The sequence below is a fragment of the Bactrocera oleae genome, chromosome 5 (assembly GCF_042242935.1).
Source record: "Bactrocera oleae isolate idBacOlea1 chromosome 5, idBacOlea1, whole genome shotgun sequence".
NCBI lineage: Eukaryota > Metazoa > Arthropoda > Insecta > Diptera > Tephritidae > Bactrocera > Bactrocera oleae.
In genome coordinates, this window is record NC_091539.1 from 44,696,064 (window position 1) to 44,711,155 (window position 15,092).

Genomic DNA, 15,092 nt, shown 5'->3' on the forward strand with positions numbered 1-15,092 from the left:
GGTGATTTGTGAACCAATTTCAATTTCAATTTTCGGCATTAAGCTATAGTACATACATATATTCAATATTTACGTCCAGTGAATTTCGCTAAGGTATCTTACTTATTCGCCGATATATGCGATATAATGTCAGTCGGTAGTTCGAAAATCTTTTTATTAGGTAGATGGGGGCTAAAGGAATTATTGACCCGATATAACCCAATTTTGACATACAGGCATATTATTATCAGAAAAGAATTTTCTTCGTATTTCTATAACATATCGTACAGATTGACCAATATTTTCCATAAAATGTCAACTATAAGCACTGGGGTCCACATATTCAATATATGGAAGGTTGAATAGTTTTAGTCCGATTTAAACAATTTTTGGTAATAAAGTCGCGCACCTGAAAGGCACTATTCCTGCAATGTTTTATTCCAAAACATTCATTGGTGCTTGATTTGCATACTGAAAAGTGAAAGAATCAGATGGAATTTGAAATTGTATCACATGGGGAATGGGCGTGACTGTGGTTCGATTTCGGCCATTTTCGGACTGAACCATACAATGTCAAGAAAATACTACATTCTAAATTTGGCCGATATCGGTCTCGTAGGTCCCGAGATATGGATTTTCACCGAAATGTGGGTGGTTACACGCCCATCGTCAAATTTTGAACCCGACTCCTATAAAGGCTTCCTGTATCATCCTAGGTGTAAAAGTTAATGTCTCTGGCGTATTTATTTATTGATTTATCGCGCTTTTAGTAGTTTTTAACAGAACCCTTATTATGGGGAGTGGGCGGGGTGATCACCTGATTTCATTTTGTATTGAGCGAATTTGGTTGTTGCACCTTAAGTGGTTTAGGAGATATGTACATTAAGCCCATTAGAGGGCGGGGCCAAGCCCACTTTTTTTCATTTCTAGCCCACAGGTGCCTCTTGCTACTATAATCTTCTATGCCAAATTACAGATTTTTATCTTAATTAAGTACTTAATTATGGCACTTTATAGATTTTCGTTTAATGTCGTTTTGTGGGCGTAGAACTGGTATACTAAGTTTCATTAGGATATCTAAATTACCATATCTATTTCGATTAGTTATAGGTGATACAAACTACCGCTAAATGAACAAAACTATTTTACTCTGTAGCAAGTTTTTCTAGCACCTGAAGGAATTTTTCGGGTTTTTACTCTTTCAAGTTGCAAGAGTATAAATGTTCGATTACACCCGATTTTAGTCCTTACTTACTTGTTTTGGATTGCTGTTACTTTTTTGTAAGAACAATATTTAATCATTTTTAATTGATAATTCAAGAAAATTCGCTAAAAATGAAAGCCAAAAAAGATACTCTTGCTCTTACAAAACCATTGCACGGTGTACAAATTGCAAAGTTTTCCACTCCGTGCAGTGACACATCAACAAAACACACGCAAAATAAATATGAATAAATAAATAAATATAAATATGAAATGTCAGCAATAATTATTAAAACATCATTGGCATTATAATTAATTTTTAATTATTATTTGTAACCAAAAGTTATTGCTCGTTTTTGTAGTCAAAAAATATACCTAAAATAAATAAATTCTTTACACTGGGTGGAATTTTAAATTTAAATTTTGAAGTGTATGTTTGGTTTATTTATTGCACTCTCCCCAATATGTAACTCACGAAATGTTGATGGTACACTCTGCGATCAAATTAATTCCATTTTGCATTCACACTTCTCACAAACATTGTTACAGCGCCCCTCCGTTCCATACTCAACATAGTGCTAAATATAGAAAGTAGAAAAGTGCAGTAAAGAAGTCAACCAGCGAATATAATATTATTATTTAAAAAAACACTTACCGTAAAAATGGCTCTCCTAAGAACGCTTGAAGTGTGTCATTAATGTCACCATCGTATCCACCAAGTACTTCCAACCTGTAGTCGTTATCTGCACCAGCCACGCTGAATCTTTTGTAACGCATGTAATGTGTGTGCGCTTTTTTCCAATGATCGACATTGTGTATCAAAATCAACAATTCATGCTCTCCACTTTCTATAGTTATTTCATGCAAACGCTTTAGGCCGAGGAAGTACTCCCTCACTTTCTCACTATTCGTGAAACCACCAAAGCCATTTATAAATTCATTTGTACTCTTTTCATTTAAATTGCGATGATCTGCATCTAAAGTGGCAAAGAGTATCCAGCCATCTCCATATTGATTACTCTCACATTGCACTGTGATTGGTAACACTTTAGCGTTGTTGTTTTTTATACCAATGGCTGGGATTTTACAGGTAAAATGTGAATGGGTCAATATGTCAATTGTGTCAACAGTCTCCCGTTTACTGCGTCCCTTTACTAAGTTTGGGTTTACACCAAGCAACACTTTTAACTCATCAATATCATTTACTATCCCCTCACAAAAGTTATCATTTTGCTCCGCCAGATCGACCAATTCCGAACTACAAAATTTATTGCATTTATAATTATGCTACTGTACTTCTTACTGTTTCTTATTTGCACTTTTATAAATGCTTAGGTCTGCATATTTATACTTACACTTTTTTATTGAAACTCTGCGCCTCAGCTGTACAGCTTAGTTCCGCGTTCATGTCCAAAGGTTTTGAATTGATCTGTATATTATTCAAATTATTGTCGTATGTTGACATAAAACAAATCATTGTTGTAAAGAAATTTTCTGGGCACATGATCAATATGATGGTAAGTTGGTCCTTACTGTTGAAATACCGTCGCCAAACTAAATAATTACTTTGCGTAGATTTTCGCAAATATTTAAATATCAATATATGCTACGCTTGATTATTATGGTGGTCTTTAGAACATCTCGTGGTTCTACTTGTATTAATAGTGATCTAATTCAGAGAGAAAAACTTGACAGATTGTAGTGTTAAAAAATTAGGTTTTGCGGATAATATCCACTATTTACTCTATAATCCCAAAGATATTTTAATCAAAATGTAATACTATAGATTCAGTCTTATAATAACATTTTAAAATATTATATATAGATATTACAATTATTCACAAATAAGACCTGCCCTAATATATATACATTGGTATATGTACAATATATACTATTGTCTCTCCCTAAATTTTACTGATTGTGTATAAATATTCGAACAGGCCATTCTCTTTTAAACGTGGGTTAATATGATTCACTGGTAATTAGTATGAGCATTATTAAATACATGAATAGTGTAAAAGATAAGGAAGATCAAATTTCGGCTCCATGTGCACGAATTAAACTTTCACAATTTGCGAAAATTAAAACCGGGAATTATTTTCAATTTTTGGTAAAACTTGATATTAAAAGATGTTGCATATGAATTAAATAATTATTGTCATCTGGATAAGTGTCAAAAATCTCAATATTGTGTATATTGAGCCTAGATGAAAGTCTGAATTAACTTTGATGAAATTGCTTTGACATTTACATCATATTTCTATATTCTACTCATGGATTGATTTCAACAACGAATTACAGTATATCTAAGAAAATATGGTTAATTAATACCATTAGGATATCTTATATATTGACCGATATATAAGTCAAATAATTTTTAGAATTATGTCTCTTTATTGTTAAAATTTGGAAAAAATGTCTACTTAAATTCACAAATATATCATACAAATTGGCCGATATTTTATTATTCATACTATTTCTATATGTATTCAGACGACCAACTCATGAGCATATTTGCAACGAGCTCAATACTTTCCACCATCTCTCACTTGAAACACCCTCAAAAACTTTGCGAAATAAATGTTTTGCGGCTGCACAAATTCAAATTTGATAACACTTAATTTGCTGATAACGTAAGTATATACAATATTTTATTATACTTTGTGTATGTATTTCTTATTCCTGGAATATGAAACACCTAACATATACATACATATATATACAGCCACATAAGTATGTTGCTATATTTAATAAGAGTCCCATCTTCTTTTGTTTATTATCATTTTTGTGATGGATTCGAAGAAAGTTCAAACAGGAAGTTCAAATAATTTGTAAAAAACTTGCTTTACCCGAAACAATAATCAACACAATATTTATTTATTTATTTATTTAACAGAAAGATAATTATATAACATTTTAAAGGCACTAGCAACGAAGGCTATGGTCCTGAATAAACACAATAATTTTTTGATATATTTCAATAAAATACAGAAAATTGTAGTTACCGTACAAATAGTACACATGTATTTAGTTAAATTTAGATTTCTCCATTTTTTGCTTAGTTATTATCTTATCATTTAATATTTTATGTTTGTTTATAAAGTATAATAATCTTACAGATTTGGATAAATCATTTAACCTTTTTTCGCAAAAATATTTTCCAACTTTTAACTGTAATGTTTTTTACAAATTCTTTCAGAGAAACTTCTGTCATACTACTACGTGAGCGCGTAATGTTTAACATTTTACCATCAAATTGAAATTTAGAAATATAACGGAAATGTTCCATGTCATCAGCATCAAAGTAAACAAACAGCACATCAAATGATTTTTCGCGAACGAGCTGCAGACAGTTATTTGTACCAATAAAGAAGTCAGTATCACTATCGATGCATTTTTTATTGCAAGGAATTCCGGTTAAAAGCTTTTGATATAGATCATGTGTTACAACCATGTGGCCACGCCCTATTAACAATAAATGTTTTCCGTATCTTTTGTCCTCACAAAACAGTTTTCCAAAGGATGTATCTTCGCATTCATAGGGTTTTGCTGGTTCGATTTTCCTATTCTGTTGACCGTATCGTAAATGTAATATTTTCTCGCCAACCGTGTCTAGTTTATCCGTAGTATTCATAAATAGTTCTTCTGCACTTTGCATGCTGTATAAGAGTGTATGCATTGGTGGACATTTATAATTATATCTAAGCTTCAGGTTTAATATATTTCTACTTACTTATTTGAAGCGTCTTTAAATTCTCGACAAATTTGCTTATTAAAAACGAAAAATGATACAAGTAAATACATATATGTACATATACGTAAATACTAGCAAAAAACTAGATAAATTATCCTATACCTTTTGATTATCAATATGATTGATTTCCTTTGATGAAAGTAGATATGTCATCGCTATAAATGCTCGTTGCAATGATATGGCTTGTGGCATTTTATTGCATTAATTTACTTGTACTCGAATCACAACTCAAGTGATACTGTGCACTTCCACTTTATAATTCAACTAAAATATTATACAATCTCACACTTAGACCCGGCATATACGCACATACATACATAAATAAATATTTTATAATCAAGAGATTGCTGATTACTGAGAGAAAGATTAGCTCCAACACATTAGGTGCAAAAGGTCATGCCATACAGAGTACAGATGAATAAAACTAATAATTCATAATGCAAAATGGGGCGAGAAGAAGCTTTCTGCATTTACTCTCGGTATTAACCTGAAAGGAACATATGTACATATTTCCACACTATTTGATTAAGATTACTCAATATTCGCCCTAGCGACCACTAGAACAACGACAATCATTGTATGCAGTATAAGGGGGCTAAGGTAAGATAAGTATCTAACAGATTAACAGATATATTTGGTAAAATGTCAGTCACAAGCGACTTCAGTGCTTATTCTCATATTCGGTACCTGGAGGAAAAATGTTATATTAAAATTTTACATGAGCCACACCTTCAAGTTTCTAGATAATAATGAACCAAATGTGAAATTTGTCTAGCGTTTGCTGTGCATCGCTTATTAATCAATTTTTAAACCTAATTACATGAACCCTGCCGTAATGACTCTCGAGTTATCGCACTTCTAGTAGTTTCGAACATAGCGTCGTATGAGAGGTGGTTAATTCTTACACTTACACTTAATAGTTATTAGCCGATTTTAGCCATTTTGACATAACTGACTGTATGATAAAGAGCCAAAGAAAAAAGGGTTCCACCAATTTGGGTTGCTATAGCTTTGGAAGTTTGATATGTACAAAAATGTATTAGAAGGAAAACCGCACACTGTTCAAATTGTTCTAAGCTGGAGATTGCTGCAGATGTGATCGTCTGTGAACATTTTCTCAGTTAGAGCACTTAAGGACGGTCAGAGAAGTATGTAGCCTCACCTATTGATGTCGGTTTAATAACAACAAAAATAAAATTTGTATACTCTCTCGCAAGTGACTACTCTCGAAATTTCAGCCGAATTATACATATACGTTTGGTTGACTTCATACGTAATGACGTAAAGTAAGCTAAAAGTATTCAGGGAATTTTGATAACTGAAATATGCAATTTTTACTTTTAACGACCGAGAAGCTGATACATACAAAGATCCCTCAGCCTCTCATTTTCTTTATAAGTAAAATTAGTTCGTAAGTAAAACTAATTTCTATAAACGAATTCAAGGAGTACGTATAACTTAAACTGTAACGGTGTTTAACATAATGGGTTATTCAAAATGTGTACACACATATTATATAATTACGAAACTTGGTAGACGAATTGAAATAACCAGGTCTTCCTGAAGATGAATGAAGATCGTAGTATTTTAAAATCAAAAGCAGATTAGACAGCTGACATAATAATTTATTTAACATTTCCAGCTGCATGCATTCAGAAATACTACGCATATTTAAAGAATGGAACGTCATGTAGTGATGTTTTTCGTAAATAAATAGTGACGGCAGTATTCGTACTTGAATTCAAATCAAATCTCAATTTCTCATTGACCGCTTCAGCATGAGCCAATAAGCCAATAGATTTATCAGCACGATTGGTTCTATGCTGTCCCAGCTGTTTCACCTTGTTATTGGCATCAAATGCCACAGTTTGGTAATGATCATACCATTGCTTATTATTTTTATCGGTCTCCACTATAAGCAATTCATACAGTTGGTTATCGGTAATGGCACGCAATTTTTCAAAGCCAATAAAATATTCACCATGAGTTTCGCTCATACCATTTTCTTGTGCATCATTTGTTATTTTATAACGAACAAGAGCGTTAGTGACTTTGTGATGAGCGATTAATATCCAATTGTTACCATATTCGTTGTTTACACACAACACTGATAAAAAACTGTGTGATTGCGGTAAGTTTACAAGGAATTCTCCGACTTTAGAACAATCGACCGGATTGGGGGTGCTAAGTAGTCATAAAAGATTATATTTGAAAAGTTATTACAACTTGTCATTGTTATATATACACATTTAATTATTATTAATACCTTAAACTTGTTTTTATAGCTTGTAGATCGGTAGCAATGCTTTCCAGTCTTTTTTTTGTTTTCATTTGATTGTTTAGGGCTTCATTAACTCTTCATAAAGAAATGGTACATAAAAAAATGTTATAGCTTTTTGTGCATACACATATGGTACATATATTATATATGATAATTTTATTAAATACTTGTACATACTCGTGACGCAGATTCTTCATTTCTGTAACGTTGCAGTTTTGCCATGCATTCTATTACCAGAAAGAAAATAAGAAAAAAAAACGAATTCAAATTCTCAACTTTCATATCTTTATGATACATATAAATACATAGGTATATACGCACATTATCTCCACCAATACGCATTAATGACGACACGTTAACATCTCTCGAATTCAACTGTATATAATTTCCTGGAGTAGTGAACAAAACACTTAATGCCATCAGGAGTTTATCAATAACAATAGGCTCCATATTTATATTATTTATTTTATAACCAGCAGTAAAAATAGAAATTCTTTTAAACACAGCGACAGTACGAATCTGACTGAGGCGAATGAAAAGATTATACATGCTGATTGAGTTGCTTAACGAGAAAGACAAGAACACATGCCCACTAGGAATGTATTTTAACTACTAATTAAACAAAATTAACATTAGACCTTTTAATAAATAAAACTATTATCGACTATTATTAAGGTTGTTTATCCTACCTTTGTCGTAGCCTTCTCATATAGTTTAAGTCTCTACTCCTTAACTTATAAGAAATAAATGTAAAAAGTAGTAAATAAAGAACGGTAAAGTTCGGCGCAACCGCACATTATATACTCTTGCTATTTGTAAAATCTAATAGTGGAGAAATATTTAATAATAGGGGGGCTTGGGTGATGGGGCTTGGGTGGTGCATGATCTGATCAAGATATTTTACATCATGGTGATACAATAACTTATAAGGCTACAAAAGAAAAACAAACAAATAAGAAAGGGCCAAGTTCGGTTGTAACCGAATATTTTATACCCTTGCAACATTCAAAGATCAGAATAGGAAAAATACTATCAGGCGTTAAGAAAACTTTAGATTAAAACGTGTTGCGTTATCTCACACATTGACCGATATTTTCGGTAAAATGTCAACTATAAGCACTGGGGTTCCACACATTCGGAACCTAGGGGCTTGCAGAGTTTTGATTCGATTTGCACAATTTTTGGTCATAAGGTGGCACATTTAAGACGGACTATTCGGGCAAAGTTTTATCTCGATATATTAATTGATGTTTTATTTATATACTGGAATGTGAAAGAATCAGACGGAATTTAAAATTGTATTACATGCGAAGTAGACGTCTTTATCCTGATCGTTTTTTTTGTATACCTATGCGAAACAATTAGAGTGAGAAACAAAAGAGTAAAGGATACAGCAAATAGGGCAGCAGTTCGTGGCTTAGTTCGACCACTATAGCCATGGCAACGGCGGAAATGTAAGCCGATGCATTATCATGATGGAAGACGAGGCTTTCCTGAAACCTGGATGTTGCTGATTAAACACTGACACAAGGCTACATTGAAACTCGTTTTACCAATTTTTGACTATCGCCATCGAAGAAGAACAGTCGCTGCCGATTCCCACAACAGCCGATTCTACGTTACCGGAATTGACCCGAATTTCATCCAGCCAAGGGCTGTTATTTCGGCGATCTAACCCTGTTTGGATCGGTAAGTGTTAGTCTAAGTCTGTCGTCACTAGAGCAACACCTAGCAACAGGATTACTCTGTATCCTCTTGACCCATGCTGGCATCGAGTCCAACCCGGGCCCCGAGGAATTCTTTTGCTGCGTATGCGCTAAAAGGATCCATCCAAACTCCACCTCGGTTAGGTGCAATACATGCAATGGATGGAGCCATCTTAAGGGGGTATTCTGGTCTAGAGGCATGATTTTTAAGTCTTTTTTAAAGTGCTGTATAAAGAAGGCAATTAATATTTTTACTATACATTTTTTTATAAGTTATTTATTAACCTTTTAAGAGTACAGAAAAAAATTAGATAATTTTTTTTTTCAAAATCCAAAATTTTAGCAGCCAATTTCGGGGGTCTCGAAAAATTGGCAGGTGGCCATACCCATGATTTCATCCATTCCAGTGATCTAAAATGAAAAAAATAAAAAGATTATTAATCTACATGAATTTCGCAAGGTCATGAACTAGGGACAAGTTAAAATAAAATGGCGACTGTTTGAAAAAAAAACATCATTTTTGGACCCTTTTTTTTGACTTTCTCAAATTTTTTAAAAATACAAAATTTTGGAATTTGGGGATGGCTGAGAGGAGTCTATGAGGAAGATTCCCTGAAAATTTCAAGTCAATCGGTCTAGTAGAACTCGAGATATCATGGGTATCAGGTTGAAAAAGACAGTTTCGAGAAAAACGCGTTTCAAGTTTTGCCCGCCGTTCGCGTCAAGTTATTCGCAGTTTAAGTCATGAAATTATATTTTATACTTACATTTATCTAATCTGCCATTCCTGCTTCATACATCGGGCCTTCCTCGACTTCATAAAAACAGAACGGTCGATTCGGGCGTTGTCTCGTCTCACGGGAAATGAATGAGCCTCTGTACCAATTTGAATTCCCATCAAAGTCATCATCTTTAAAATGGGAATGAAACCTTCATTAAAAATACAAACAGCAATAAATGTATCTATTTTAATTATCTGAGCTCCAGAATGAATATGCTTAGGCGCAAAAGTCTAAATCAATAAATTGAGTGATTCATTATTATTCTGCGTTTCTGAGCCTAAACATCGAGTCAATAATTCATCCGATGATAAACTGTCGTAAATAGGTTTGATAACTGTCAAAACGTTATCAGCCAGAGGTATAGTTTCGTGCACAAAATCTTCTATTGTACTTTCAGATGCAGATTGTTGCCACTTACTCCAACTGTCTGTACCAGGTGGGCAATACATATGTTGTGGGTCTTCATTACTAGAACTATTATGATAATAAGTGGCCCAAACTGCATCTTTCATATCGTTCACAGAGTCAGGGTGTCAGCGGATCGCTAAACCATAATATCAAGACAATTTATTGTTCACTTTTATTTGCCTTCACCTTTTCCACCGACCCCTTTATTGTCTTTCTTCGCTTTCCTTAGCCTAGCACCCATTCTTTTTTGTACATGTCCTACACATTCTTTTTTTTTGTACCAACGGATCACCATCGCAAGGATCCATATCAAGTATACCCTTAAAAGTCTTAGTGTCACCATCTCCGATGTATTTCACGTATTTTACGCCGTGTTTTTCAACAGATCGACAGAACAACTCAATAGTAGCACCTACTTCCTTTTTACCAGCACTTCCCCTATGATTAATAGTACAGGACTCTTCATGCTCTTCATACCAGTCGTTATAAGCAGAAATATTCGAATTTTTTTATTTTTCCTAAAATTACAACCTTGACAATAACTGTATCAACAACTTTCTTACAATTTTTAGCTACTAGTGTAGTAACTCCAAATAAAGAGTTAAACCCTCTTTTTTCCCAGATCCCATCGCCAGAAACTGTAATTTCTGTTGGACTAGCATTAGAATCGCACTCAGATATTAAATCTTTTTCTTCTTTTGCAGCTTTGGAAATAATTAGATTATAAACTGAAGACGCGGCTTTATGAATGTTTTTGACGCAAGCGTAGTAGGTACAGATTGATATTCGTTGACAAATATCCATCAGACTGCAAAAGATATTTATTCCTTCCCTACCAACTAACAAAAGTCGAATAGCAAATATCATTGTTCGGTTTACTTCGAATGATTTTTCAATAAATGGGCATGATAATAAATACCTTACACTTGGGCAATTACATTGCAATGCTATTTTAAATCCTAGTCCGCGGTGAGCCGTTCGAGAGAATTTAATTTATTTCAAGAAACACACAACATCATTGAAGAAATTGCTGAAAAAACTGTAAAAAACTCGAGGACACAGTAGCCGTAGTTATTGTCTATAATAACTTCTTCATCATTACTTTTAAGTAATTTTGCGGCTGATGAACTTGTAAAAGTCGTGTCCTCCTTCTCCACTGTGTGTCAATTGCCGTGAAAGCGCCGCTTTTTGGATCTGTCAGGATGCGTCACTTTTCGGGCTGAGGATTTTTTATTCATATTTTCAGTTAACTAATTAAACAATCACTCACAATATTTTTATTGCACTCACTACACAAGTCCACGTGTTTTAGAGGTTAGAATAACACTGTTGTCAGCAGCTGAATCTCAGGGAATACTAAATAGAAAAGATACAAGTCACCTTGTACTTATACACGCATATACATATATATATTTACTATAAATATATATATTTATATATAATAGAACAAAAGGTTTAAAACGGAGAAATATGGGTTCAGGTAGACGGAGAGTCCCTACCGTCTATTGTACGATTCTATCCGGCCGAACCAGTTTGAATGTTGCGCCAGCAAAATGCCTATATCTCCGAAAATAATTCGAATTTTGACAGTTGAGTGGCCAAAACAGGACCTCTACGTCCCTAAGGAGCTCTAGGCAGCAGGACTCCCAATCTGACCAACCCCCCCTCTACCTTCATCCCACTCCAAACTCCGTACGGGAACCACTCAGCAACTCCTGGTTCCTCGCACAGTCTGTCCCGTGTGTCAGGCCGTAATACACCGGAACGTCACATCAGTCAAGTGCAATTCTTGCACTGGCTGGTGTCACTTTCTGTCGTGTTCCGGACTGCGCACCACATGTGAGTGGAGTGCGTCATATGTTGCCCCATGCTGTAGGAGTCTGCCCCCGCAATCCCATCAAGTGGCGTCGCCAAACAACACCACAGTGCGACAACCGCCCATGCGGGTATTACAGCTATAACAACCACCACCTACACGTACCTCCCTCACCCCCAGGATCACGACCGGACACCCGCGACAAACCCGAATCCTACAATTTAACTGCAACGGACTCCAGAGCAAGATCGAGGAGATAGTTGCCTATATGAGCCGAGAACGTGTATCGATAGCTGCGGTCCAAGAAACCAAGCTAAACAGCCGCTCAGATGTTCTGAGTTGCGCAGCTTTCAACGTTTTGCGTAAGGATCGCGAGCGAGATAATGGTGGAGGCCTAGCCTTCATAATGCACAACACCGTGCAATAACATTTAATCGATGGGGACATCGACCGCAGGGAAATTATCCTTGAATGTCAGGGTATAGCTGTCCGGTCAGGCGATGTCGATCTCGACATATTTAATATATACATCCCCCCAGTTGCATGTTGCCCAACAGGATATCACCCGAACATAGGTGCGCTGCTTCATGGTGAAAACCGTTTGGTGGCATTCCTGCCTGTTAAACGATCGTAGGGGGATGGAGCTGGCGGAACAGATTGACGATTCGACATTCTGCACAATGAATGACGAAGCCCCCACCAGAATTATGGGCACTTGTAATAGCTCGCTCGATATTACCATCGCTAGCGGTGGTCTGATAAATAGCATAACCTGGCGACCTATGCTAACTCTCGCATCAGACCATCTGCCCATAATTATCTCGATCGAGAAACCTCCCTACTTTATTTCTGTGGACAACCGCACCTTCATTAACTTTAATAAAGCTAACTGGGTCGGCTTCACAGAATTTACTGAGAGTACCTTCAACGCACTACCCATTCCTACGGACGTCATCGTTGGCGAGCGTCAATTCCGCAAGGTGATCGCTGCTGCTACCGCTCGCTTCATACCGGCTGGAAGAATCGCGAAACTCCGCCCAAATTTCCCCGCCGAAGCAGCTGTAATAGCAAACGAGCGCGACACCTTACGCCATGCCGATCCCTGTGATCCCTGAATAAGGGATCTTAATTTGGAGACTCAGCAAATGGTAAACCAACATAAGCGGACCAAATGGGTGGAGCACCTGAAGTCCTGTAATCTCTCCACCGGTGTGAGTAAGCTTTGGAATACTGTACAACTCGCAAAAAGGAGTTCTATGCGAAAAAGTAATATTGTCATAGAGGATATAACATAATCCTTAACATCAATGCTCTCTAACGGATATTAATACTGTTACTTTTGAAGAAAAGTACCGTTTCGTTTTTTCCATTTGCTATTTACTTCATATTTGGCAAATAAAATTCAAACGCGTTTAGTGAGTTGTGCTTAAATTGTGGAAAAGGATAAATTATAAAAGTAATTATTCAAGTTTTTATTTTAAAAATGAGTGGAATTTCAACTGGTAAGTTATTATACTTTTTAATATTTTTTTAAATATTTATTAATAATCATATTTAGATATTGATGAAGCCGTGGCGTGATGTGCAGAACTAATGTTCTGACAGTGGCAGAGTTGAAAGAAATGTGGAATGTGAGGAAGGTTTTCCCAACATTTGAAACAAAGGAGAGCTGCATAGCCTTGGCTGAAGAGCAAGGGCTCATATTAAAGAAAAGGCTTTGCAGGATGCATAAGATCCCGATGGTATTATCAATGGCGGGGACTAGTATCGTCGGCACATTTAGATGCCGAAAAGGATCGTGCCGTATGCGTTCAGCAATATCTAGGTCTAAGGGTACTTGGTTCGAGAACGCCAAAGTACCCTTAAACCAGATATTTTACCTTATGTTTTGTTTTTTGTCGCATTGGTCGTATGAGGAGGTGCGTAAAAATAGCTTTGTCAGAGAACCGATTTTATCCAGCGCTACCATATGCGACTGGTACAACTACTGCCGCGAAGCTGTAGTATTATACCAAGTGGACCATCAGGAGAAGTTGGGTAAAATTGGTGGCCCTGGGAAAAAGGTACAAATTGACGAAAGCAAATTTGGATAGAGGAAATACAACAAAGGTAATATTAAAAATAAACAATAATACATAATTTTATATATTTTTCTTATTTCAGGCAGGAAGGTGGAAGGGCACTGGGTGTTGGGAATGGTGGAAGATGACAGTGAGGACTTGCGGTTGGAGGTATGTCCTGACAATGTCAGGTCTGCTGAGGTGCTCATACCCCTGATTGAAAAACACGTTGCGTTCGGCACAATCATTTGTACCGATTGTTGGAAGGCGTATGATTGCTTATCAACTCACGGGTATGAGCACCGTCGGGTAAACCATCGCGATCCTGACAATCCGTTCGTTGCGGAAGACGGGACGCATACCCAACGAATTGAATCCCAGTGGCGGGTAATGAAAAGATTTTTCTCAAAGGATAATTACAACAATCCAGAAAACTTTGCGGATCTTATCATTGAATATGTGTGGCGAAAAAATATTGCAAATAAGCATAAAGATCCTTTCATGAAATTAATTGAAGCAATAATACACACTTACAAACCATAAAAAAAAAATCTTTTTATTTTATTGAAATAATTTCTTAACTTTTTATTTTTCTAGGTTTTGGATTCCTGTAATGGGGGAATAATCTGTTTTCATTTCTTTCAGTTCACTTACAAAAAAAGTCGATAAGGTAACACTGGTTATTTGACATTTTGCAAGCATCTTGTTATTGTGAAAATCACAAAAATTGAAGAATAATTAAAATAAAGCTATTTTTTATGATATAATATAAAAAAAATGTGTAAAAACGAATTAGTGAAGTGTTAGTGGATATAAAAGTGAAAAATATAAGTGTATAATTCATTCTAAAACAAAAAAATACGTACTTTAAATAGTCGAAATTTTGAACTTTAAACAAAAATATCTCGAAAACTATAAGTTTCCCGCGGCTATATCTATATATATTCTTGATCTGGAGGATCATACCCATTTTATCCCCGAAAGCAAAGATACTAAAGTTTTCCCGCTATTTTAGCCGGCAGTTTACACTGCACCCTTCGACCGACAAGGCCAAACGATGTGTTACCTGACGGCTGCGCAAAATGCCAAAAGACTGTGCACCA

At 35.5% G+C, this 15,092-nt stretch overlaps 3 protein-coding genes, 1 long non-coding RNA gene and 1 pseudogene across 4 annotated transcripts; 2 read left to right on the forward strand and 3 right to left on the reverse strand.

The window, feature by feature from the left end:
• Positions 1-1,488: 1,488 nt before the first annotated feature.
• Positions 1,489-2,753, reverse strand: LOC106624235 (uncharacterized). Its single transcript, XM_014243925.3, has 3 exons — positions 2,538-2,753; positions 1,838-2,440; positions 1,489-1,760 (listed from the first exon to the last, which is right to left on the reverse strand). Exons 1-3 carry the CDS (start codon positions 2,684-2,686, stop codon positions 1,688-1,690), a joined length of 825 nt encoding a protein of 274 aa, XP_014099400.2. The 5' UTR covers positions 2,687-2,753; the 3' UTR covers positions 1,489-1,687.
• Positions 2,754-3,681: 928 nt separating this feature from the next.
• On the forward strand, positions 3,682-4,570 carry LOC118681445 (uncharacterized). The gene is made up of 2 exons (XR_004977175.2): positions 3,682-3,815; positions 4,382-4,570. It is a non-coding gene; the product is annotated as an uncharacterized lncRNA (long non-coding RNA).
• LOC138857335 (uncharacterized) lies at positions 4,027-5,866 on the reverse strand. The gene is made up of 3 exons (XM_070109723.1): positions 5,039-5,866; positions 4,916-4,950; positions 4,027-4,841 (listed from the first exon to the last, which is right to left on the reverse strand). The coding sequence occupies exons 1-3, from the start codon at positions 5,126-5,128 to the stop codon at positions 4,313-4,315; spliced, it is 654 nt and encodes a 217-aa protein (XP_069965824.1). The 5' UTR covers positions 5,129-5,866; the 3' UTR covers positions 4,027-4,312.
• A 674-nt stretch (positions 5,867-6,540) lies between these two features.
• LOC106624237 (angiopoietin-related protein 3) lies at positions 6,541-7,751 on the reverse strand. The gene is made up of 4 exons (XM_014243927.3): positions 7,539-7,751; positions 7,395-7,444; positions 7,203-7,292; positions 6,541-7,120 (listed from the first exon to the last, which is right to left on the reverse strand). Exons 1-4 carry the CDS (start codon positions 7,665-7,667, stop codon positions 6,598-6,600), a joined length of 792 nt encoding a protein of 263 aa, XP_014099402.2. The 5' UTR covers positions 7,668-7,751; the 3' UTR covers positions 6,541-6,597.
• A 5,800-nt stretch (positions 7,752-13,551) lies between these two features.
• LOC118681444 (uncharacterized) lies at positions 13,552-14,532 on the forward strand (annotated as a pseudogene).
• Positions 14,533-15,092: the final 560 nt, after the last annotated feature.

Coding starts and splice junctions, on each gene's coding strand:
- LOC106624235 (XM_014243925.3), bottom strand. CDS start 2,686: ATGTGCCCAGAAAATTTCTTTACAACAATGATTTGTTTTATGTCAACA. Junction 2,441..2,537: donor CAGAGTTTCAATAAAAAAGT/GTAAGTATAAAT, acceptor TAAATTTTGTAG/TTCGGAATTGGTCGATCTGG. Junction 1,761..1,837: donor TTAGGAGAGCCATTTTTACG/GTAAGTGTTTTT, acceptor TTCTATATTTAG/CACTATGTTGAGTATGGAAC.
- LOC138857335 (XM_070109723.1), bottom strand. CDS start 5,128: ATGCCACAAGCCATATCATTGCAACGAGCATTTATAGCGATGACATAT. Junction 4,951..5,038: donor ATCATATTGATAATCAAAAG/GTATAGGATAAT, acceptor GTTTTTAATAAG/CAAATTTGTCGAGAATTTAA. Junction 4,842..4,915: donor TTTAAAGACGCTTCAAATAA/GTAAGTAGAAAT, acceptor ACTCTTATACAG/CATGCAAAGTGCAGAAGAAC.
- LOC106624237 (XM_014243927.3), bottom strand. CDS start 7,667: ATGGAGCCTATTGTTATTGATAAACTCCTGATGGCATTAAGTGTTTTG. Junction 7,293..7,394: donor ATGAAGAATCTGCGTCACGA/GTATGTACAAGT, acceptor TTCTTTATGAAG/AGTTAATGAAGCCCTAAACA. Junction 7,121..7,202: donor GCTATAAAAACAAGTTTAAG/GTATTAATAATA, acceptor ATGACTACTTAG/CACCCCCAATCCGGTCGATT.